At 33.8% G+C, this 25,040-nt stretch overlaps 2 protein-coding genes across 22 annotated transcripts in view; one reads left to right on the top strand and one right to left on the bottom strand.

Annotated features, from left to right (window-relative positions):
* LOC143253298 (plexin-B-like) overlaps positions 1 to 18,763 on the top strand; it is a 133,858-nt gene extending 115,095 nt beyond the window's left edge. For all 6 annotated transcript variants that reach the window (XM_076506946.1, XM_076506947.1, XM_076506945.1 and 3 more), the window contains 14 exons: positions 6,133 to 6,376; positions 6,795 to 6,937; positions 8,303 to 8,433; positions 8,870 to 8,929; positions 9,395 to 9,469; positions 10,129 to 10,195; positions 10,512 to 10,658; positions 11,716 to 11,863; positions 12,309 to 12,476; positions 12,585 to 12,760; positions 13,185 to 13,493; positions 13,846 to 13,986; positions 14,125 to 14,199; positions 17,309 to 18,763. In XM_076506946.1, coding sequence (XP_076363061.1) covers positions 6,133 to 6,376; positions 6,795 to 6,937; positions 8,303 to 8,433; positions 8,870 to 8,929; positions 9,395 to 9,469; positions 10,129 to 10,195; positions 10,512 to 10,658; positions 11,716 to 11,863; positions 12,309 to 12,476; positions 12,585 to 12,760; positions 13,185 to 13,493; positions 13,846 to 13,986; positions 14,125 to 14,199; positions 17,309 to 17,416 — 1,992 coding nt within the window. In that variant the 3' untranslated portion in view covers positions 17,417 to 18,763. The remainder of the gene's footprint in view (positions 1 to 6,132; positions 6,377 to 6,794; positions 6,938 to 8,302; positions 8,434 to 8,869; positions 8,930 to 9,394; positions 9,470 to 10,128; positions 10,196 to 10,511; positions 10,659 to 11,715; positions 11,864 to 12,308; positions 12,477 to 12,584; positions 12,761 to 13,184; positions 13,494 to 13,845; positions 13,987 to 14,124; positions 14,200 to 17,308) is intronic.
* Positions 18,764 to 19,600: 837 nt separating this feature from the next.
* LOC143253296 (plexin-B-like) overlaps positions 19,601 to 25,040 on the bottom strand; it is a 244,236-nt gene continuing 238,796 nt past the window's right edge. For all 16 annotated transcript variants that reach the window (XM_076506928.1, XM_076506931.1, XM_076506926.1 and 13 more), the window contains one exon: positions 19,601 to 24,898. In XM_076506928.1, the coding sequence (XP_076363043.1) occupies positions 24,791 to 24,898 (108 nt within the window). In that variant the 3' untranslated portion in view covers positions 19,601 to 24,790. The remainder of the gene's footprint in view (positions 24,899 to 25,040) is intronic.

Genomic DNA, 25,040 nt, shown 5'->3' with positions numbered 1-25,040 from the left:
TAGAATATGATTAGTCTGATAAAATGACATTCTTACACTTAAAGTTGTCTTAACCTTTTCTTACATTTTAGGCATCATTGTGGTTAGTAAGATGAAATTTCAAATTCCTTTTTTTGTTATAATACATCACTGATGCAGAATTATCAGTTTTTACAGTTTGTGTATTAGATTAGTAGTATTAATTCACATGGTCCTACCTCTGTTGTCAGCATTTATTAGTGTTGGGTCACATATTCCTACCTGTCACAGTCCTTCTTGGTGTGGATTCCTGTATGTGGTGAGGGGACCTCCCAGGGAAGGTTCTTTTTAGTTTATCTCCTCTGGTATCGAAACGCCCACTCATGTTTGCCGTGCGTGATGACCCGTGAAGGGAAGGAGAGGATCCTGGTGATTGAGGGGTTTAATCCTAACACACCACTTTGGCCTTGAATTCCTGTAGATGGGCAGCCTTGAGGTGGCCCTCCTAGGGTTATTCGGCCGGTCCACTTGGGTTAGGGTCAATTAAGTACCAGTGTTGGGTGTTCTCAACAGGTGTTGTGGACATTGTATTTGATGCTGGTGTTTGGGTATAGTGCTCACAAAACCCTGGCATTGCTGCAGTGTCCTTGTTTGAAATTGTAGTGTGTTCCCTTGTAGGGTTCCATGGATCCTCCAAATAAAAACTTCAATAAAGTAATGAAAAAAACAGTCCATACCTAAATGACCACGTCTTGAAGATTTTGAGCAGCAATCTTCAACATCTGTAACACCTGTACCTCATTTTCTTATACTACATTCTCTTTCAGATAAAACCTTTAGGAGGGCAGATGTATCTCTTTTTTATTTAGAAGGAACAAGAGGGACTTGCTGGCTCCCCAAAGTCAGTAAAGGAGCTTTGCTTTACTGAATTACTGTTTTCACTCAATACAGTGAACTCCTTGCATTCAAAAGCAATTAGGGTTGTACTTATTGAGGTTACACCTCATGCTACTTTGAATTCATCATGAAGAGTTATTGTTAAGAGGGATTTGAAGAACATCCCCGAGTCAGAGATTCTCGCTGGTTTCTCCATACAAGGAGTTTTTGCAGTGAGGCACATCTCCACTCACAAAGATTGAATTACGATGCCAACCAATGACCTCATTCTGACATTTACATCACCACATCCACCTGCCACCATCAAGGCAGGTTATCTTAATTGCAAGGTACAGCCATACATTTCAAACCCTCTCAGATGTTTCCAGAGTTAGTGGTTTGGCTTGGTTTGTCATGGTTCCTTGACGTGTGCTTGTTGCAGTGGCAAGGACCACAATGCCTATGAGTGTGAAATGGACCCTCATTGTGTCAGTTGCAATGGCTCTCACCTATCCTATTTTTGTTTTCGCCCTAAATGGTTGGAAGAAAAAGAGGTGCAGTGTTTGAAGACGATTCAAAACATTACTTACCCTGAGGCCCGAAAGTTGCTGTCTTCCACTTCATCTCAGACGTATGCTGCTGCACTTCATTCCACTACTATAGTGTGAGTGCAGACAGAACTCTCTCTGCCTCCAAAGGAATCATTCTCAAACCAAATGAAAAGTTTTTGACCTCCATTCCAGCAAACTCCAAGATCCACTTTCTTTGTATCATGTACGGGTATTTCCTTGTGTACATCTTCTCCCATCCCAAGATGCAAAATGATAATTTCTTTGTGTCCTCAATCACTAGAATCCTCTTCCAACAACAAAGACCTTCCCATTTGACTCAGGGCAGGATCCATGGAGGTCAAAAGACCTCCCTTGAATAAAGACAATAAAGAAAAATGGGCACCTTAACACAATGGAACTGTCTAGGTTTACATTCTAATCTGGATGCCATCAAAGCACTGATTGCTTCCTAACATCCTGCATGCCTTTTCTTACAGAAAATATTTCTGAAACCTGCTGATATAGTCACCTTTCGTCAGTTTTCATTGGACAGAAATGACAGGCTGTGTGATGGATGAGTGCATGGAGAGGTGGCACTGTTGCTTGATCAGCATGTGCCCACCCTGTCTTTGCTACTCGACACACCCTTGAAGACTGTAGCCATCTGTGTTTCCTTGGGTTGTACCATCACTTTTTGTTCTCTCTACGTGTCACCTGAAAAGACTTGTGATCAATTAGCCCTTGATGCTCTCATTGAACAGTTGCTGTCTCCCTTTTTAACCCTTGGGGACTTTAATGGACATCATTCCTTCTGGGGAAGTGCTGATATTGATAGGAGGAGTTGCTCTGTAAAGCATATGCTCTCTGATCACAATCTTTCTCTTTTCAATACTGGTTCTTATACTTATTTTCATGCACCTAGTCAGTCCTTTACTGCTATTGATCTCTCAGTTTGCTCTCCTTCACTATTCTCCAACTTTTCATGGAGGGTTGATAATAACCCACGAGGAAGTGATCGTTTTCCTATAATTTTGAGAGAGACTTGCCATGGCCAATGCCATTCGACCCGCGTGCCCTGGTGGAAGCTGAATCATGCAAACTGGCCCTCTTTCAATGCTCTCTCAGAACTTGATCCTGCCATCCTCTGTAAGCCATCAATAGATGACTGGGTGGCAGCTGTAACTGACTGTATTACACAGGCAGCTGCTCAATGTATTCCTAAGGCCTCAAAACATTTTCCATGATATCCTCATCCATGGTGGAATTCTGTATGCCATGTGGCATGGAAGGCTCAAAAAAAGGCCTGGGATACTTTTCATAGGTATCCCATACTCTCTCACTGCATTGCTTTCCAGCAGGCCTGTGCACATGCTCAGTGGGTAAGATGTCAAAGCCAGTAGGCCTCTTGGATTAAGTTCACAACCAGCATATCTTCTACCACCAGTCCCAAAGACATATGAGACAAGATGAAACTTTGTAGAATGGACACAACTGCCTGTTGTGGAGACACAAAGTTTCATCATGAATACTCTGCCTAAACAATCTATCAGAGAATATGAAACAAGTTTTGAAAAGTCAGTGGGCAATATAACTCTGCCTCCCCCCTTCTGCTTCATCCTCCACTTTCTTAGCCATCAAGACATTGGCAGAGTGATCACCTTTTTCCTTGCGAGCTGATGGTCTCTACGACTACAATCATCCCTTTACACTGGTGGACTCTTTTTTTTTCTTTTTTTGTGGAACTCAAACTGGCACTATATTTGTCGTACCATATGATGTACACTACAAAATGCTGTACCATTTATCTCTTGCTACTCTTACTATTGTTAGGATTGTTTTTAACTGGATCTGGCAGGAGAATTTTTTTGATACCTGGCACTAGGCTGTTTTCCTATCTTTCTGTTAGCCTGGGAAGGATCCCAAGATTCCTTCCAACTATTGTCTAATTTCTTTGAAAAGCTGTCTCTCTAAGACCTTAGAGAGGATGGTTAATGTTCATCTTGTTTGGTTCCTTGAATCAAACAACCTCCTCTTGCCTACCCAACATGGGTTCTGACAAAAGCTCTCCACCATGGACCACCTGATTCGACTTGAAACATCAATCAGAGAAGCCTCTCTCAAACAACAACATTTTGTATCAATATTCTTTGATTTTGAGAAGGCTTGTGATAAAACATAACGGTATGGCATTTTGCAAGACCTCCATTTATCTGGATTACATGACCATTTGCCTATGTTTAGTTAACATTTTTTAATGGACAGGTGATCCCAAAGGCGTGTGGGTTTGACACTTTCCTGTTTTTTCTACAGGAACTTGGAGTCCCTCCAGGCTGTGTTTTGAGTATCACACTTTTCAGTATAAAGATTAATGCTATGCTGAACAATTCCCTCTTACTGTGGCAAACAGGCTCTATGTCAACGAATTTCACATCTACTGTCAGTCTTCTCGAATATAAGGTATATTCAGTGCTAGCTACAGACTGCCCTCAATTTTTTACTGAAGTTTTTGCTACCTGTGGTCCCTGAGACAAAATTCTTGGGCTTATCTTTGACCATAAGCTGACTTTTATATACCACACATCAAGCAGCTGCAAGAGCACTGAACATAATCTGTGCCCTCTCTTCCACCACTTGGGGAGCAAATCGATGTTCTGTGCTAAAGATATATTGTGCTCTTACTCGATCAAAACTAGATTATGGATCACTAGTCTATGGTTCTACCAGGACGTCAGCCTTGAAGATGCTGGAACCTGTTCATCATCAGGGGCTTCAGCTCTGCACTGGGGCTTTCTGCACTTCCCCAGTTCAAAGCTACTACACAGTCTCATGAACCTCCACCATTTGCATCTGTCTTTATGCTTTGAAACTTCGTTCCTTACCAGAGCATCCCACCTGGGGTTGCGGTTTCCTTCCTCGGTGGGCCATACTTTTTCCGATCAGATGATTTGCCATTGCTTCTTTTAGCTTTCATATCCTGGCGCAATTGGATAAATTGGGTCTGCCCTTGGATAACACTGCTGTATCCACTGGTCAGCCCATCCCACCATGGCTTATTACAGTCCCCAAATGTGACCTATCTTTAAGTCATCTGAGAAAAGCAGATTCTCCCAATTGAAAATGCTGTCTGTTATTAGCTGAACATATTTCGAACCATCCTTCCATTCCTATTTATACAGATGATTCGCAATCAGATGGCTCTGCCATGGTTTGTTGTGGTTGTGCTCAGAATCCCCTCTATAGTTTCTGTGTTCACTGCTGAATTGTACGCCATTTCTCTTGCCCTGAATCACATAGAAGTTAAGCAGTACTCAAATTGCATTATTTATTCAAAACCAACTGGCCCATTTTTCTTTAACATCTACTTCTATACAGTTTTTCTGGATACCAGGCCATTTTGGTATTGATGGGAATGGGCTTACTGATACCGCAGCTAAATCTGTGTGCTCTGGCACTATCACTGCTGTACCTGTTCCATACATGGAGTATGGTCCTGTATTTAAGGCACAGCTCTGTGCCAGTTGGCAGTCGACTTGGAGTGAGCCACATGAAAACAAGGTTTTCCAAATAAAACCCTATATTGAACTTTGACTGGCTTGCTTCCATAAGGATTGGAAAGAGGAAGTTGTTCTAACTTGTTGTTGTAATACTCAGGTCACAATAAACCACATTTTACTGTCTTGCTGTAGTTACAACTTTCAACGACGCCACTATTTTAAACATGTTTTGTCCCAAGGTTTATCTATAACGTTAGACAGTGTTATTAGCAATGGTGACGCTGTTCACGTTACAAATGTTTTTAGTTTTTTAAAAGCCATTAATCTTTTTAATGCTATATAAGTTTTTTCTTCGTTTATACATTAGACTTTTTTTAATGTGATTCCCTTTTAAGAATCAAAGTACATCTAGTTCGATATGAAATTAGAAAAATACCATAATGTCAAATAATTCAACCAGTAGTGAAAAGGCCAACTACAAGTGACTAATGCTGTTTTTTGAACCATACCATTTAGTTATCCTGGCAAGTTATTATAATTACAATTATGCTACAGGAAGTCCAAAAAATTAAACTTTATTTTGTTTTACCTTAATTTTCTTTTGTGAATTTTAATAATTTTACTTTAATTTTAACGTTTTACCAGATTTGTGGCACAGATAGCCTAGTGGCTTTGTGCTATAAAACACAAAACCAACCAACCTGTCACAGTTACTGATACATTTCTATGTATTGTTACTAACTTTTTAGTTTTGGATAATTTGTTTTGAGACATCAAAATATTTAATGGAAACAGATGTTATATTTACATACACACAGGAAAAGTTCAAGTTATAAAACCATTTTCATAAAATTCTTTCTTACTCTAAGAATACCTTGTTTAGGCAATTGTGTAAAATGTTAGTCTGTGAATATTCATAAACCATCACTTAATGGACTTCAGAAATGCTGATAAACTCCAACTTATTTTTACTTATAAGGCTGTAAAATTTTAATCAAAGAAATGATAATTAAGTATACCACTTTTTTATTGCCTTATTCTTTATATTGCAGAATGTGTCATAACAATCTTGTATGCATACTACTTAAAGTTAAAAAGAAATATTTGATTTTTTTTTAAGATTAATGGTTAAGGAATTAGCCTGGTAATCAATACATGTTATTGATATGGTATTTAGATCTCCTTTTTCATGGTCCGTTATAATAATTTATTCAACACCAAAGGAAGTAAGTTCTAATTTTTTTTTTGTTTAGGTTAGGATTGGAAATAATCTTCGTTTTGAGGTTGGCTATCTACGTTATGAGGTTGCCAAAATATATGAGTTTCCACCAGAGGCTATTGGAGGAATTGCAGCTGGTGGTGCACTATTGATGTTAATAACACTTCTTATTCTTGTTGTTTTGCGCTACAAAAGCTCCCAGGCTGAACAGGAGTACAAAAGAATCCAGCTTCAGATGGACAGTCTAGAGAACAGTGTACGATCTGAATGTAAACAAGGTATGGATTTATTGTATCATCAGAGGGCCACCTAAAAGTGTGAATGAGGCAGATGATATACGTGTAGAAATATTTTAACTACCCGTGTGTATGAACTCATGCTGTAATATTTTGCAGAATGTTGATTAAACTTCAGTAATGGATACACGGATTCCATGTTTTATATTTTATCAATTGAAGAATCTTCAAAGTTTTTTATTTGGCTTTAAAGTGATTTTTTTCAGCTCTGCATAGAAATACAGTTAAATTTTTTCTCAGTATGTAGTAACACACTGAATTCTAATAGTTTGTTTTTTTACTGTTTCCATGTTCGTTATTGAAATTGTACTCGTTACACATTACATGAAAATAAATTTTGGAAAGGGTTTTTACATAAATAAACAATATTGTTGATTATAATTCTTCTTTGTTTTTGCAGCTTTTGCAGAACTTCAGACAGATATGACTGATCTTCATAAAGATATTCAAACCACTGGTATCCCAACATTAGATCATCAGACATTTGTGGTGAGAGTTTTTTTCCCAGGAATGACAGAAAATCCTGTACTGAAAGAATTTAAGGTAATTTGATGCAGAGACAAGTTTTTCATTAGATGATTAAAAAAGAAATATGAAATTCAATTTCGGTAAGATTTTTATGTTTATCTTGGGTAATGTTGAAAGTGTAAATAGAAATATTAATTCATGACAATTATTTTTAGAAGACTATTAAGGGTAGAAATTACAAATATCCTTTAAATTTTAATTATTTGAATTTGGTGAAGGAGGTTATTTTGCTTTTTATTGTAGCATAGCATGTCTTATGAAGTACAATAATAATAATGATGTAATTTTTCTAACATGTAACATATCCATGCTTAAGTTACATTAAAGAAAACAGCCTGATAGAATTATATGTATTAAAATAAAACCTAAAAATTTAGGACTTAGTAATAAAGTCATGTGAAATAGCATTGTGATTTTATGAAATATTTGTACAAAAAATTAATTACATTATACTAAAACGAATTTGGTGCCTTATCATGTTATTACATTTCATGTTGTCACATTCAGTCATACTCTATCTGATGACTGCTCTTTGTGACAGTAACTCTAAAATGTAATTCCCATTGCAAGAGACTCTACATTAAGGCTGTCATGTCCAAAGTACATCCTTCCTTTATGCTGCTTTCCTTAATCTATCTTGTGTACAAGGACTATGGTTTCTCTATACCACCTTCAACAGTCCTGGATGAGTAAACAGAAATCTATAAATGCTGGATCTTTTGACTTTACCAATCTGTCTTAATATGGAACAGCATAAATACCTGTTTTATTCTTCAACTGCTTGAGGTTTTGCGAGAGTTAAATTGATGAGTTGTGTTGCTTATCCAAATGGAGATCCTTTTTTTATTCTGGTGGTCACTGCTGCATTACACATGGATAGCTTTTGCCCACTGACCTTTGTGTTTGTTCTTTCTCACCTATTACAAGATGCTGCATTTTTCCAATCATGGCTGGGGTACAACTTGAGTAGGTAACTTCTTTGGTCCAGATTCCTCAAGTTAATCCCTATTCCCTTTGTTTTTCAATGCAGTTAAGGACAATTCCAACAATCTTGGAAATTCTAACTCTTCAACTGGGATGCATTTTTACAGTCTGGTTGTATGAATATTTAGTGTTGGGATGGGCTGCTATAGGCCTTCTTAAAAGCAAGCAATTTTCAGTGACATCACACTACCTATGATAGTCCATTCCACTGCAAGTTTATATTGGTTGTGGTTGTCACCTGACTTTCTGATTTTTTTATTCAATATTGTTTTAATATAAATTACATTATTTTAATATTTTTAAGTACTAGTTGAAAAACTAATTGTTTTTTCAGTAATCCCTTAATTAATTATCAAAATATGTTACAGATTAAAATGAACTTTTCCCTTTCTTTAGCAAATGAATGAACCTAGGACTACATATCAATTGGCAATGGCTCAGTTTGAACAACTGATTTACTGCAAACCTTTCTTGTTAACTTTCATTGACACACTAGAGGACCAGAGAACATTTACAATCAGAGACAAGTATGATTTCATCAGTTAATCTTTTCAAATCAGATATTTTAAACGGTGTCTCATCATTTCTGTTATGTCAACTACAATTACATGTAAACATTTACCTTGCTAAATGGGATGTTCTGTCAATTTTTCTTTAAATTTTAAATAAATCAAAGGGCTGAGTAATATCTACAAGTGTTTGAAAGAGTAACGAAATAATTGGAACCAAAAACTCTATTACTGTGAAGAAAAATCATGTTTGAAACAATAATAGTATTTTAAATAATATGCAATGTGTCATGAGTGTCAGAGCAATGTGTATTATAAACAGTCTTGCAATAATCATTTGTGCCACTGTAGTAAGCATTGCAGTGACGTTTGTCATAAAAAGTATTGTAATAACTTTTTGATTGTGTCACGTTAGTTAGTTGTATGTTTAAAGATACCTCTTTCTTCCAAACAGGGTGAATGTTGCATCTCTCATCATGATAATTTTGTTAGCAAAATTGGATTATGCCACAGAGTAAGTATATCAATGATGTAATATTTTTATAACAATGCTTTTATACAGAAATTAAAACTTGACATTAAAATGATCTCTTGCATATGTAATAACTACAATGTGTTTAAGTTCACATATGTGAAATCTGTTCTAGGTAACATTTCAGAAACGTTTTAGTGTTAATTGTACTGTTAAAAGCTGGTTAGACATTTTGTAATACATTTCTAATGTTTAGTAACATTGGGATAAGCCTTGTCAAAAAAAAGCATTTTTTTTAGTTTTAAATCTGTTACAAACAATATCTAATGCAAGTAGCTTGTTTTAATTAATCTTGGTAGTGTATTCATTGTAATACAGTAGTAATGATAGTAAAATATGTTTGAGTTAACATTTTTCTTTTGTTGTCAACTTTTGAACAGTTAATAGAATACAACATGAACAATTACAGTGTTAGTGTTTTAGTAACTGTTGTTTTCTGTGGTTTAGAATTCTTCAGGAACTTCTGTTAAAACTGATTAACAAATATGTTGGAACAAAACACCCACAGCTGATGCTAAGGAGGTAAGGCCTCCTGACCCACTTGAATGTTTTTTATGGTAGTTTTTATATTTATTTATAAATTCTTTAATACTGTTGCATAATGTAGGTTCAAAAATACATTCTATGTGATGAAGCTAGATTTTAAATTTCTCTACTATTTTTTGCATTCAGAATACTGTGTGATTAAATGCTATGTATGTGAAAATATTAGTTGTTTTTTAAATGTACTTTTACTAAGCTTTATTAGTAAATCTGTGAACTTTTGATTAAAAATTGTTATGATACTTTTATAAAGAAATTCATAATTTAATTTGTTTTTATTTTTAAAGGTAGTTTTTTAATACTTTGTTCCTTAAACCATGATAAATAAAAATTTAGTGGCTTGTTATAATAACAATTAACAGTTAACTACATACGTCATTGGTCTGCCATCTGAAACAGATCATATCATACCACTTGTAAGAAAACAAAACAAAACAAAACTTTCTCTTACCATATTGCAACTGACTGATAATTTGGCTGTGTTTTGTCTCTGGTTAATTAATGTGCTGTTAATACATTAAGTAAAAATATCAACTTCTCTAAAACAGTAATAAAGAATGTCTTTGACTTTTGATTAATTATCCTTCTTCCATAAAAAGGCTTGTTCTTTTAACTCTGACTATTCTTTACCTCTCCAGAACTGAATCAGTTGTGGAAAAACTTTTAACCAACTGGATGGCTGTCTGTATGTACAACTACATCAAGGTGAGGAACAAAAGCTTTGAAGTTTCTTCAGTTAGACCTTTCACCATCCAACTAATATAAATATGCTTATATTAAAACATTTCAAGTTCAGGTAACCACATGCACTATGTCACAGACAAATTCATAAATAGACAAGTAAATAAAGCATCTTGTGTAAAGAACTTAAATTGGAAGTAATTAAGAGAAGAAACTCATTTTTCATCTTATGTTTTATAAGAATATTTATTTTATAACTGTATTTGTACATTTTTGCATTATATAATGTACAGGTAGGAAAGGAATGTTAATAAATTGTTCAACACTTTCTGTGTCTTAGGACTATGCTGGCAGTTCATTGTTTCTTCTGTTCAGTGCTATTAAATATCAAGTTGAAAAAGGTCCAGTTGATTTTATTACTCATGATGCTCGATATTCACTTTCTGAAGAAAGGCTTCTTCGTGAACAAGCTGATTTCAGTATTGTTGTAAGTGTTTTTTATGCTCACTTGTATCATTGTTAGCTTTAATTTACATTTATGCAGTATTATGAAAGGCTATAATAACTTTTCTTATGATAAGTTTGAATTAAAATTAAAGTGATGGATTAAAAATGAACTGTCCATAAAATTGTTTCAATGTATACCTGTTATAGCAGTTTAAAGTTAATAAACAGTGATGATTCTACACAGATAACAATTTTTTATATTGGCTCCACATTATTTCATTATTACAGAAGGGTCATTCTGTCACTGTTATGAAATATCTTGATTTAGTTTTTGTTGTTATTAAACTCAGGTGTGAAACTCTAAAACAGTAGAAGTACTTAGCTGAGTGAAGTGGACCTGCCTTTTGAAAAAGGAAAACAAAAATCTACAAGCAAACAAAACAAGAAAATGACAAATCAGCTAAACTAAGTCCCACTACCAGTACTGCATTAAGAAATGAGTTGTAGTGCTCAGTACTGATGATACCACTAGAATTTCACCCCTTTTATACTATAGTTTGTTTCTTATTTTTGTATTTATTCATTATCACCTTATGGTTATTATTATAGTGATTAGTTGGCAGTCATTACCTGAATACTGTCAAACTTTTATACAAGCAAATTGTGGATTGAGTAGCTTAAAGCTTAGGACACAGTATCAATGAGAAATAAGTACACAACCTTCAGCATTAGAGAACATCCAGTCATTGTAATATTGTAGGAATTGCTTATAAAGAATTTGATAAAAGGCCTGCCTGGTAAAGTTATCATCATTAGGGCTAGTTACCAAAACACCTAATAAATATTTTTAATGTATCATTTGTTTTTTTTCTCTTAATACCACAATTTAATTATTCTGTACTGGTACTGGATTAATTGCTGCTATAAAATATGACTCTCCCCTTAATGGTGATATCAAGTAAAAATATATTGGTTCAGTCAGTGGTGAATTACAGATAATTTTTTCTTGTATTCTGCAAAAAAAACAAAAAAAACTTTAATTGGCCTTTCTAAATACAATATAAGAAACATATAATTAAATAATCAAACTCTTACAGTCCATTCAAGTTATCCAAGAAGAAGAAAAACTATATTACCGTGTCAATAGCTGCGATACAGTTACTCAAGTCAAGGCCAAGATTTTAGATGGATTGTACAAAAACATTCCATTTTCACAAAGACCATGTGTTCAAGATGTGGACTTAGGCAAGCCTAGCTTTTATTTGTTTATTTATTTACTTTTACAGTTATAAAAAGAGTTATAAACAACTTTTTTCTTTTTTTTTTTGCAAAGTGTTTAAATAACAGTAGTTTTGCTCAATAAAGAAGAAAACCATGGCAAATCTTTGAAACTTTATCAGTCAGCTTGCCTTCTTAAAACAATTCCCACATTTCCCCTAGGTATTTTTTATATTTATCTAAGAATGTAGGAATGAAGATTTTTCTACTCTCAAATAGCTTTAGTTATCAAGTAAACAAATATAATTTGCAAATAGGTAATTTTGAAATTTTTGTTTGAATCCCAGAAAGAAGTCATGTTAATAATTCTGTTATTTAAGCCCCTATTTTTTAATGTTGATTCACTCTAGTTAAAATAAATATTCATTTGATAGCTGTGAAGCTATGATTTTTGTTGTTTTAATTTCCACAGAATGGCATTATGATAAAGGAGGTCATTTGATATTAGCTGATGAAGACTTAACAACCAAATCAGTTAATGGCTGGAAACGTATTAACACTCTGGATCACTATGGAATTAAAGAATCTGCCTTGATGAGTTTAGTGCCAAGGAAGAATCCAGGTTCCCAAGAACCATCAAGTAAACTGATTTCATGAGTAAACTTCTTTCATATAGATACCTTTTTTTTAAATTAATTTATCTACCTCCATTTTGAAATATCAATTTTTGTTATATCTATTATTACAGACAATTTAGATGGTGTTATGATTCCCAGTTCACCACATAGTAATGAAAAAGTTCCTGCAGTTCGTTACTGGCACTTGGTGAGATCCACAGATGAGCCTCTATCAGAAAAACAACAGAAGGATCATGGCCACAAAGCTATTCCAGAAATATTTCTTACCAGGTTGCTTTCCACAAAGGTACTCATTAGTGAAGCTGATTGAACCCAAATGTTTAAAGCCCAAATATAAACTTCTTCATTTGAATGGTGGTGTAATGTTAACAAATGTTTAATTTCAAATTAATGAAAATCATAGTATCTTAGTCCAACAACTACTATTTTTGAAGTAATGTAAAGTATAGATTTATTCTTAATTTCACAAGATATACTTACACAAGATATATTCTCAGAACATAGTTCATTACAGTGTAAAATATCCATGAGCAGACTGTTGGTGGTTAGATATTTAGAGAAACAGACCTACATTGTAAACATTTATTTGGTAATTAGGGAAGGAAACATTTTGTGCTGCTATATATAATCTTGAGTATGTTGAATGTGTACCAAAATTCCAGTTCTGGGCTGTATAAAAGTGACATTTCACGTTGAACTGTTTATATTAGGGAACAGTGCAGCAGTTTGTGGATAATTTCCTTTCTACCATACTGACAGCCAATGAGGTTTTACCGCCAGCTGTCAAGTGGCTCTTTGACCTACTCGATGATGCTGCCACTAAACACGGAATATCAGACTCTGACGTGGTACATTCTTGGAAAAGTAACAGTCTACCTCTTCGATTCTGGATCAATATAGTGAAGAATCCAGATTTTGTTTTTGACGTCAACAAAACACCAACAGTAGATTCATCTCTCTCTGTGATTGCACAAACCTTCATGGATGCTTGTTCTACAACTCAACATCATCTAGGAAAGGTAAGAGCTCATTCTTGTTTAAATACATATTCATCAAAGATGTTTTCTAATTATTTCTAGCTAAGAGTTATCTTTTTTGCTGTCACACATCAGACTTAGTACCTTTTCAACCACCAGTTGTCAGATGAGAAAAATGCTGTGAAATCATGTGATAATTTTCCTCATGAGAAAGTACTAGTTCATTTTTTGTGTTGGCCTGTTATGTAATAACTATCAATCAATACTATATACTAATAATTTGTTTTAATGCTTAAAAAATATCACAGAAAAGTCTTGCTATTTTGTGTTTTTTTCTGACTGGAAATTGGTCCCGCTCAAGTGTTTTTCTTCTTTTTGTTTTAATGGTATTTAGGATTCTCCTTCAAACAAACTACTTTTTGCTCAGGACATTCCAACTTATCGACGGATGGTGGGAAAGTTCTATCAAGACATAACCCAAATGCCCACAGTGTCTGGTCCAGAAATGAAGGCAGCCATGCAAAGTCTCTCTCTAGTAAGTAGACTTGGTCTTAGTTAACCTTGCGAGTTAATATTTACAGGAAAAATGTAGTGATTAAGAATTTTTAAAGTTTTTCATTCAGTAAGTAGTTTAGTTGTTTATAGATACATTTATTGTTTCTTGTTTATGTAGGAACATCAAGGAGAGATAGAAGTTATAAATGCTGTCAAGGAACTTTATGGTTATGTTACGAAATACAATAATCAGGTGAGAATATGAGTGAAGTTTCTTTGATAAGTAGAACTTGATTACAAAAAAAAATTATGATATGAATAAATTGGAAAAAGATTGCAAAAGTATTTATGTTTTTTATAACAACAGTATCAAACTATTATCATACACCATAATAAACTGTAATTGGTAGTTGTAGTTTAAGAATATTTTATTTTTGGATATTTTGTAAGGATGCCTGAATAATATACAAGGTAAATAAAAGTTTCTTCTTTGTAAATTCATATAACTAAAGTATTTTTGTTTTATCTTTAAAAACTGTTGGTATGGGTAGAGAAAGCACTAGTAGAGGAGCGGACAATGTTTCGACCTTTTTCGGTCATCGTCAGGTTCACAAAGAAAGAAAGAGGTAACTGACTGATAGCTGACCACATGTTTGAAGGCAGTTGTGTAATTGAGTGTAGGAATGTAGAGGGCATGTATAGATGTTGGATATATTTATTAATACAGGAATAAAGGTGTTCCTTCGTATTGGTTTATTTTGGGCTTGAGTTGTTGTATAAGTAAGGTTTCTCTAATTTTGCCTTTGTTTATGTTTGTTTCTTTGCTTACTATATGGGTTTTTTTATGGTTATATTGTGTTTATTTGATTTGCAGTTAATACTAAATTTATTAGAAAACCAGGCACAAAACTAAGGTCCATACTATGTAAAAACTACACTGACAAACACAACACCAACAATATTTATAAAATACAATATGATAACTGCCACAACTTCTATATTGGAGAAACAAGTAGAAAAATGGAAACCAGATTCAAAGAATACGAAATGCCACCTTCACACGTTTTCGAACACTGCAAATCAAATAAACACAACATAACCATAGAAAACACCCAAATACTAAATAAAGAAACCAACATAAACAAACACAAAATTAAAGAAGCCTTACTTACACAACAACTCAAGCTGAAAATAAAGCAATACGAAGGAACACCTTTATACCTATATTAATAAATATATCTAATATCTAAGTATGGCCTCTACATTCCTACACTCAATTATACAACGACCATCAAACATGTGGCCAGCTACCATTCAGTAACCCTTTCGGTTTAGTAAGCTGAATAATGACGGAAGAAGGTCGAAATGTTGTTCGCTCCTCTACTCGTGCTTTCTCTACCCATAGCAGCTGTTTTTAAATATATAATCCTTGATGATGAGAAAATCCACTCGAAGAGAAAATTAAAGTATTCTTGGAAGACTCAACAATTTATATCTTACTTTATTCCTAAAGCTGGATAGTTTATTTTCCTTTATCAGTTAACCTTCTTTATTCTCAAAAGGGATAAACTTATATTCCAGTATTTATTTCCTGAAGAAGGAAAGTGTATGTAGCAGTTGTAATAGTCCATTCTGTAGGCAATAGAGATATGCTAATTTGAGGTAGTAGCCACAGCATCTCCAATACTGTAAGACTAAATGCATACCAGTCACTTGAATATAAACATGTTATTTATAAATGAAGTACTTTCGTACTGGCCGACCGTTCACTGATGGTGATTTTCTCAAGCAGTGTATGATTACTGCATCAGAAAAGTTGTGTCCAGAAGCAGTTTGCAAGCTACAGATGGTAGCTTTTAATCGTATGACAGTGGTGTGTCGTCATCATTTGATTTCACAGAGGAACTAATCGGTTTGGGTTCCATGCAGGGTCAGACAACTGGGTCTGCTCTATTCGAGGAGACAGTACGACTGTGTAGTAGTGTTTCATTGGATTTCACCAAACTGGTAAGTGTGACAACTGATGCAGCACCAGCCATGACCGGAGAAAGTAGCGGGCTTGTAGCACTGTTGATGAAGCATCGAGGAAAACAGAACAGACAGTTGGTGAAGTTGCACTGTATTATTCACCAACACAACTTGTGCAGTAAAGAAGTTGGTTTTCAGGGACTGATGGCATTAATGATGAAAACCACTAATTTCATCAAATCACAAGGGCTTAATCATCATCCGTTTCGAAGTCTTCTTGAAGAAATTGATTCAGACTATGGTGACCTTGTGTATCACTGTGAAGTACACTGGCTGAGTCGAGGGTAGATGCTCAGAAGATTCTGGGAGTTGATTGATGAGGTGACAGAATTCCTCAAAACACAGAAGTGATTTCCATGACTGATCCAGCATGGCAAGCTGATTTGACCTTTCTGGTCGACATGACACAACACTTGAATGATCTGAATTTGAAGTTGCAAGGCAAAAATTAGCTTGTCTGCCAGCTTGCAAATTATATCTCAGCTTTCAGGACAAAGTTGCAGTTATTCCGACAGCAAGCAGCATCAAGCAACTTCGTGCACTTTCCCACTTTTCAGTCACAGCTACAGCAGAATCAGGACATTGACACACAAGTTTATGTTGGGAAGCTAGATACCTTGATTCAATGCAAATTGTTGATGAAACTTTTTGCTGATCCGTTCACTGTGTCAGTGGATGACTTGTCAGCAGAATATCAGCTTGAACTTACTGATCTCCAGGTATCTGATGAACTGCGTGCTATTTCCCGAAAAAACAGTTTGCTTGACTTCTACAAAATGTTGCCTGATACATTTGCTAATCTGAAAGAGAACACACTTGTCCACACCAGCATGTTTGGCAGCATGTACTGCTGCGAACACGCTTTCTCACGTATGAAACTGAACAAAAACAACACTCGCAATCAGCTGCCTGATGAGAATCTGGACACAGTCTTGTGTCTTTAAACATCTTTCAATGTCAAACATCAAGCTGGACATTTCTAAGCTCGTAGACGACGTGCAGCACCATCCATCGCACTGACTTTGTGACAGTTGATGTATCATAACATTTCTTAGAATAATGTGCAAACTCTTTGATGTAATTGTTATTTGTGTGTTCTTAAATGTTATGTCCATCATGTGTGAAACAACTGTGGGACGATTTTAATCTTTGCCTTTTGGTGGCCCCTGACTCAAAATGTTTGTACACCACTAGTATAATGTATTACATAAGTAAAGAAAAAGAGAATGCCCTAGTCTCGTATGATATACAGCACTAACCTTTTGTGAAAGAAATATATTTTATAATGAAATTTAAAAATATGATCAATTATATATTTATTCCTTAATTTTCAGATTATTCAGGCATTAGTAACAGATCCCAGCTGTCAGAAACTTCATTTGTCACACAAGCTTGAGACCGTGGCTTGCACACTGGGTGGTGAAGAAACGTTTGTTTGCTGAGAAGAATTTTCTTCATAGACCAAGTTTAAACATATTTCACACTGACAGAAGCTTTCTCGTGTAGCTTAAGCAAGTGTGAATGGATTGAATTGATAATTTATGAGCATGTGTCAGGATTTTGTATTAATAAATTGTTCACAGTAAAAAATGCAAAACAATTGATAATTTCATCTGCCATCTTATTTTTATTTTGTCCTTGCATATCATCATTTGGAAGAATAAGTTGTATTTATAGAATGGTGGGCAGATTGTAGAGATCAATAGCCACAATATTCTGTTACATTCTATGTGAGAAATGTAGTGCATGAAGAAACTACATGGCTTGGAGTGGTTTCTTATAACTAAAAAATGATAACACTTCCTGCACTCAAGTAGTGGTCTAAAACTGCTAGGAAATCTCCATTCATATAGTGATAATGTAGGAATTTGTGCTTGTATATGTAGATAGTTCATCAAAACAAAAGTCTGGTTTGTCCTGACTTGAGAACCATGAATGCATATTTCTCATCAGCTTAAACACCTTAGAATGTAAGGGGAAGAGAAATACAATGTTCCCTGCACCTTGGTTCATGACTTGATGGAACAGATGTGCTTGTTGCCCAGTAGGGCTTAACTGTCATTTTTTTTCATTTTGTTATATAAACAGCAGTTGACTGAAGCTGTACTTACTATAGTTATTTGTACCTTCACACATCCATTTACTAGAGTGAAATAGAACATAATCAAGACCAACCTGGAAACGCCTTAAATTTATCTTTTAGCACATTTTCCCCACTGTGTTCGTTACTATTCAAATTGCCACCAATGCCCATTACTTGCCCTAACCCTGTGTTGTCAACCTTCTTGTTTCACCAATTCCTACTGCTCACAGCAGGTGATTGCCAAATTGAAACAGGGTATTATACTTAACTTCTCTTTACAATGGAATTGTTCAACAGAGGATATTTACTGAATGGTGTTTGGTTCTTGAGCTTGTTACTTCATATATGTGTTTATATATCTGTTATTGTGTTTTGAGTGTGATTAAAACCAATGTGAACTTGCACAACTGTCTCTTTGCAAATATTTTGGAGAAGCAAATTGTAGTGCGAGTAATTTTCAATTTGGTACATTAAAATAACTTTACAGAAAAGCTGATAACTAAATGTTTACAAATTAGTGTTGACTCCCTATGTCTCTTTATACCATTTTATATGTATGAGAAATGATTAATTCAGTTCTGAAAATATTGTTAATGCTACTTTATTTTCATTGTCTGATGAAAATAAACTACCCCATTAATTTTTATTACAATAAGGTGACTGTATTGGTAATATTTCAGTAAACACTTACTGTGTAAACTTTCTATGGTTGGAGTGTTGAACTCATAATCTGCAGGTCAAGGTATTGAAACCTGTCACTAAACATGCTTACCTTTTCAGCTGTAAGGGTGCAATGATGTAATGATCAATTTCCTTATTCTGACAGTGAATGGTGCTGAATTGTTACTTTCCCTAATTTTGAAGTGAAATTAGAGGGAAGACAAGATAGTCAAGTAACTTTATGCAAAACTTAGAAACAGCAATTGTTTTGACCATAATAGAGGATTGAAATTTAAGTTTCCAGGCTTTGTAAAATCAAGTGTGTCTGAAAGAATGGAACTGGTTAAGGTATAGGCAATAGGTTGTTGCCTACTTAGATTATTAAAGAATATATAATTCATTTGATAAAAAATGTGAACATTTTCAACATACAAATATTTGCCATTATAAGCAAATGTGTGGGATGCACTGTCAGTGCTGCTGGGATCTACAATTAACTATTCAAAAACCTGAAAAACTATTGTTTTATTTATACTTACAGAACATTGAAGTCTTATGTAAGTATATAGACTGCTATGAGATTGTGCATTTTCATGGTGAACAGGCTAGCTGGTTCACAGTATTGTTCATGGATAGAAAGAGAGCCAGGCAAACACACAGTGCAGTATAAGCTTGTTTATGGAAAAGAACCTTGGCATTGATATCACGGAAGAGGGGGAGTTTAAAAGCAGTTTTAAAGGTGTGAAACACAGAGATTATTAAGAACAAAATAAGCTATATAATTCTAGAGCAGGTTCTGCCATGTATGACCTACAGAAGAAAATAAGGCAGCAACTTGTATGTTTATTAGGAACTAGCAGTAAAATGAGTAATAGGCCAACATAATTTACTATTATGGCCCAAGAAACCAGAATTTTTTATTTCCAGGGTGTACATTTCCTTTCATAATAATTAAGAAATTTATGATATTCATTTTGCTCATGTGGCAACTATACAAAAGGAGCATCAGCTTTGTCATAAATTTACCAAAAATTTACATATATTTGTATAAAAGATTCATTTTGAGATTTTTGAAGTTTACCAATACAATAACCAATCTTTAAAATAACAAAAATAGAAGTTACAGAATTCTTCCTCAAATAGCAAAGTTTTTTTTTTTTTTATAAAGTGAACACAGCAATCGGTTTGTTTCTAAACCTGAAATTATGAGCAAAGTAAGCAGTTTAGAGCTGCAAATGTCATTGGCCTGGATCCTTTTTGCTGCTTGAAGCAAAGGGCAATATATAGATATTTTTAAGGAATATTAAAATAGATTTGCTTACTCTAGATTTACTTTCTGATGCTTAAACCTAATTAAATAACTAATTTTACTGATGGACAATCTTAATTATTATAATTCAAAAACAATTTTTTATCCTTTTTATTTTGCTTGAGATGAAAAGATTACTATATGATAGGTGAGAGTAAAGCCCAGAATGAAGATGCTGTCAAAGCAACTCATTCAATAAGAGGTTTAATGTTTCATTTAGCCATCTTTGTGCAATGCAGATTATGACCTACAAAAATCTGCACACCTGTGTCAAAGTAGTTTAACATAGCAATACTTTTTGGGTCTCACTTTCCAAAGTGAATATAGTAAATGCTGAATGAAAACCCCAAATGATAATTGTGCATTGTGTTTTTTGTTTTTTTTGCATTTTACCAAGTATTTTAACAGTTTAATAGTGGTCTTTCTTGGTACAAAGACAGTTCTTTAGTATTAGCTCACTAAGGCCTCCAAAAGCAATGACCAGGTCTCACACTGTGTGCATGTTCTTTGGCAGATGGTCCCATTTTCCCACAATAAAACATATCTTACAGGTCCTGGAAGTAGTGAAACATCATGTGCCACTGCTCCCACATTCATAACAAAACTCTGACCTGAACGTACATGAATATAAGACTTTCACTTAAATAAGAGAAATACTTGCATTGAATCTTTTATAGTCCAAGTTTGATAGGTTTGAACTTAATCCAGACAGTTATGCTGTGATGCTGGGTCAAGAGGCTTTCATGACCACAGACAATCCTTCTTGGACAATCTTTATTAATTTAACCTCTGTAACTACCTGGAAAGGGTCTTCATGATCCTGTAGACTATTGTTTGGCTTCCTTCGTATCTAAATTTTCATTGATTCTTCTCCACTACAAACACTGCACTGATCCATAATAATGCAAAATCTAAATGCTAGAACACAAAAACCAAACCAAAAAAAGGTCCATATATTAGGAAATAAATATAAATTATTAATTTTTCCTGTTTGGCAAGAATTTGCTTTCAAAAAGAGTATAAGGAGTTATTTCACATTGCTACCTTTTCGTATTTGTATAGCACATATAGAATGTTAAAATCTGCAAAACATGAAATTTAAAATTACTACAAATGTTCTTCATGACACAAGTTCTTAATGAATTATTCGAAAGAGCACAATTTTCTATTACAGTCCCAAAAATTCACCATTAACTGGAACTATCTACCCAAATTCCTATTTTTGAAAATACAGTAAAAATTTAACTTTCCATTCTTGGTCATCAACAAATTGGTTTGGATTTTAATCTTTTAATCACCTGTTATATTTGTTAAAATGTTCAAAAATGTTTTTTGGTAGAGGCACGTACCTTTATAAAAATGAGCAATCTGACAGAAATAAGGCTAAGTATTTTTCTGTTGTAACTAATTTTGAAATAAATCAAAAAGTAGTAAAACTAGTTTAAATAGGTATTTGTTTATGGAGAGCAACAGTTCTCCTCACTGTTCACTACAGTCTCAGTATAATATACGAGTACATCTACACATTTTCACTATAACTTTTGATACAGCATGTTTACTAAAGTCTACCACATGTTGTGAAGGTAAAGATTAGAAGTATTTTGGGTACAAAACATTTTTTTTAATGAAATATTTCTACTAAAGATTCGTTTGTGAAATTAAAGTTTCATTCAGAGTTTGAGTGCAAAGTGATTTCATGTTATAATTAAAAAGAACTATTCTTCATCCCAAAAATCTCAAAGGTTATTTGTGTAATTGTAAAACCTTCTAAATACATTTCAAATGATTATTTTCAGTAAGACCTTATATTTTATGCTAATTCCTCTACTTTAACCATGTGAGGTCTGTCACTTGATCAATCTTGGAACCATCTTAAGAAATTAGGAAATAAATATAAATTACTCATTTTTCCTGCTGGAATGACTGTAAATATATAGCATCTGTATTTTCATTATCATATACATATATTTATTATACTGACCTTCCAGTCATGCATAGCTAACATCTAACATTACATAACTTGCATTGATGTGGTGCACGTTATGTATCAAGTACTATAAAACTGACTTTTAGTCTTTCCTATCTTTAAGGGTTGCTAAGCCTTTTAAAATTTTGTGCATGGAGGATATTAAACAAAATGTTTATATAGTCAAATAACTACAATAATACTATAGAATTCCACTATAAATTATTAAGCTTAGTCACTAAGATTTATTTAGATTTTTAAAAAGATGAAACTTTGAACAGACTAAAGACACAACCTATCTTGAAATCTTGGACTGAAAGAATGTGGTAGCCTTTTCACAAATTAAAATTGCTGATTAAACCACTCTGAGAACTAAGCTGTTGATTGGGTTATTCACATGCCATATATTGAAGTAAGTGTATACAAGGGACCATTTTCAAAAATGGAGAGGTGAGCAGGGCCACTGTATTTGATTCAGTTCATAAGCCATCTCTCAGCAAATTAAAAATATATGATGTTCTTATTTTATATTCTAGCTGGTCAATATTAGTAATCTGAGTTCATAATTTAAGTTAAAAAATTAAATCATGTATAATAAAGTTCAAATTATAAATTTATAATTTGATTCAAACTTGTTCACAAATTCTTAAAATAGTAGTTCAATAAAAGTTTGAATGCAAGTGAACAAACGCAATGACATGGCTTTTAAGCCATGATTTGTCATGAAAGGGTTAATAGGTTGTTGATTAGCTTAGAGCTACCTAAAATGCTTAAATGCTATGGCCCATGGAAAAAACTAAAAAAACACTGACTTTTAAAATTTGTATTACTTTTTAAACATTGTTTTGATAAAGAATTAAGTAATTATAATAATAAGTTTTCTATGCAAGTTAATATGATCCTAGGGTTAAAAGCAATAGCTGCATAAAAAGAAAGTTGAGGATTTTTCTGTATGAGGTTGCATGCTCATTTTAGAAGATATTTAATTTAAATAATTGAAAATGTTTGCTGAGCAGCTGTGTCCATGCCATCTTTTTTTAAAAAAGGGAAGCGAATCTTTTTTGCTTTAGATTTATAAAATTCTGGTAACAATATTACTCTTGCTTAAGTATGAAATATGATATCTATGGCATTGCTCCAAATACAAAACTAATCTTTGTAATAATATGCGAAACAGACATTCAAATGATAAACTAAACACACTATCAGCTACCAGGATGCCAAAATCTTGATTCTTTTATCAACACTTTATTTAATTTCTGAGCTGGTACAGGGTGAAATTGTATCAAAAATAATTAACTTGAACAGAAATGTTTTTCCATTCCAGGCTCAAGTGGGACTTTATCGAAAGCTTCTAGACAGAAAAAAAAAAAAAAAAAAAGGCAATCATCTAACCACAGCATGTTACTTAACCAATAGATAATATGCCCTTCAATAGATCTGGTAAAGACTACAAATACAGTGTTGTGGCACTGATGGTGTCTAATGGTGACATTTACACTTCACCAAATTAATGTATTTTTCTTTTCATATGAGTAAAGCACACTGGCACTCCTTTCCCACAGTTTGGGATAAGTTAAATATTCTCTTATGCAAACCATTTTATTTTGGCAGAAACTGTTAGCACTGTCATTAAAAATAAAAATGCCTTTGAAAAATGTTAAGTTACTAAAACATGTTAAAAATAGGGCTATGATAGAGAGTCAGAACATCACTTCAAGTTACTTCTTTCACTTTTTAGAAATTTTAATATGGTGTTTTTTCAGACATACTAAAAGAAAGTCTTGATTGCCACAGTGAGTTTTCATACTTCAAATTACCAAAAAACTGGTACTTTACATATTACTTTAAATAATTATAAAAACATTTGGTAAAAAGGTTATCAGAAACATTCATAGTAAAATTGACCAGAAACGTATATATTTTCCACACTTCTGCCAACTCACAGTTCCATTCAACATAAATACATTACAAGGAGTTTACAATATCACAGTTGGGCAGCAGCATTAAACATGTAAAAACTAACCTCTACAACTTTGTGGCAGATGAAGCTCCCATGACCACAGGTTGTAAATCTACTTCATACAAGCACCAACTCTGACTTTAATAATAAGAATAAAGGTAAAAATCAGGGGTTCTACTACATTAAACTGCAATGTAGAGAATGAAAATAATATAAACAACATTAATATAAGTGATATTAATCACTACAATAATTCAACCAACAACATTCACTTTGATGTTGCAAACTTTTTCTATACACAAGCTTTTGAACCCTGTTTTTCTTTTTTGTACAGGCACTGAGAGTGTCTAAGAGTTGTTCTTTTTCAAGTCACCTTTCAAAACTTTGCACACAGTACAGTGAGTCTCTCTCTTATGACAAGCAAGATTGATCACATCTTTGGCTTGAAGTCCCTGGAATGACAAGATTCTTTATAAAAATCACACGAGATATTTCATCCTACAGCTATTGTGTGTACTTCATGTTGCATAGCTGGTATTGATCACCAAGCACTGTTAGTATGTTAGCCACTTTTTTTGTTATAAAACTATTACATCATACCCACAGTAACTTAAGTTTCCTTTGTTTCAAAATGTCTCTTTAACAGCCAAGAATGCAGCTATCATTTTTTAAAAGATCTATGATTCACACTTTCATCCTCATTTTACTTGGAGAAATTTGTTGCTCTCCTGTTTGAATTATTAGACCAACATTTAATAATTTATAATGGAATTGTTATTCTGTTTCAACAGCACTGTGAAAGTACAGTTGTTTGGCACCATTAACTTAGAGCTACTCAACAAACAGAAGTTTCTTCTCCTTCTAATGTGCATGCAACTGTCTCAAACTTGTGAGCCAAATGGGACCGTTGGCAACAGGGATCATCTTCTAAAGCTTGTTGAAACTGTGAAAGAAATGCACCTGGATATGAGAACTAGGAAGTTTAAGAAAACATGAATCACGATAAATTACATTCTCATGAGAATTACATATCTGTTAAAATTTCATTTGACAGTAAATAAAATTTTCATCATGTGCAAGATATA

This window comes from Tachypleus tridentatus, chromosome 6, assembly GCF_004210375.1.
Source record: "Tachypleus tridentatus isolate NWPU-2018 chromosome 6, ASM421037v1, whole genome shotgun sequence".
Taxonomy (NCBI): Eukaryota; Metazoa; Arthropoda; class Merostomata; order Xiphosura; family Limulidae; genus Tachypleus; species Tachypleus tridentatus.
Note: the sequence above shows the minus strand (reverse complement) of the source record. Positions and strands in the feature narration are given on the sequence as shown.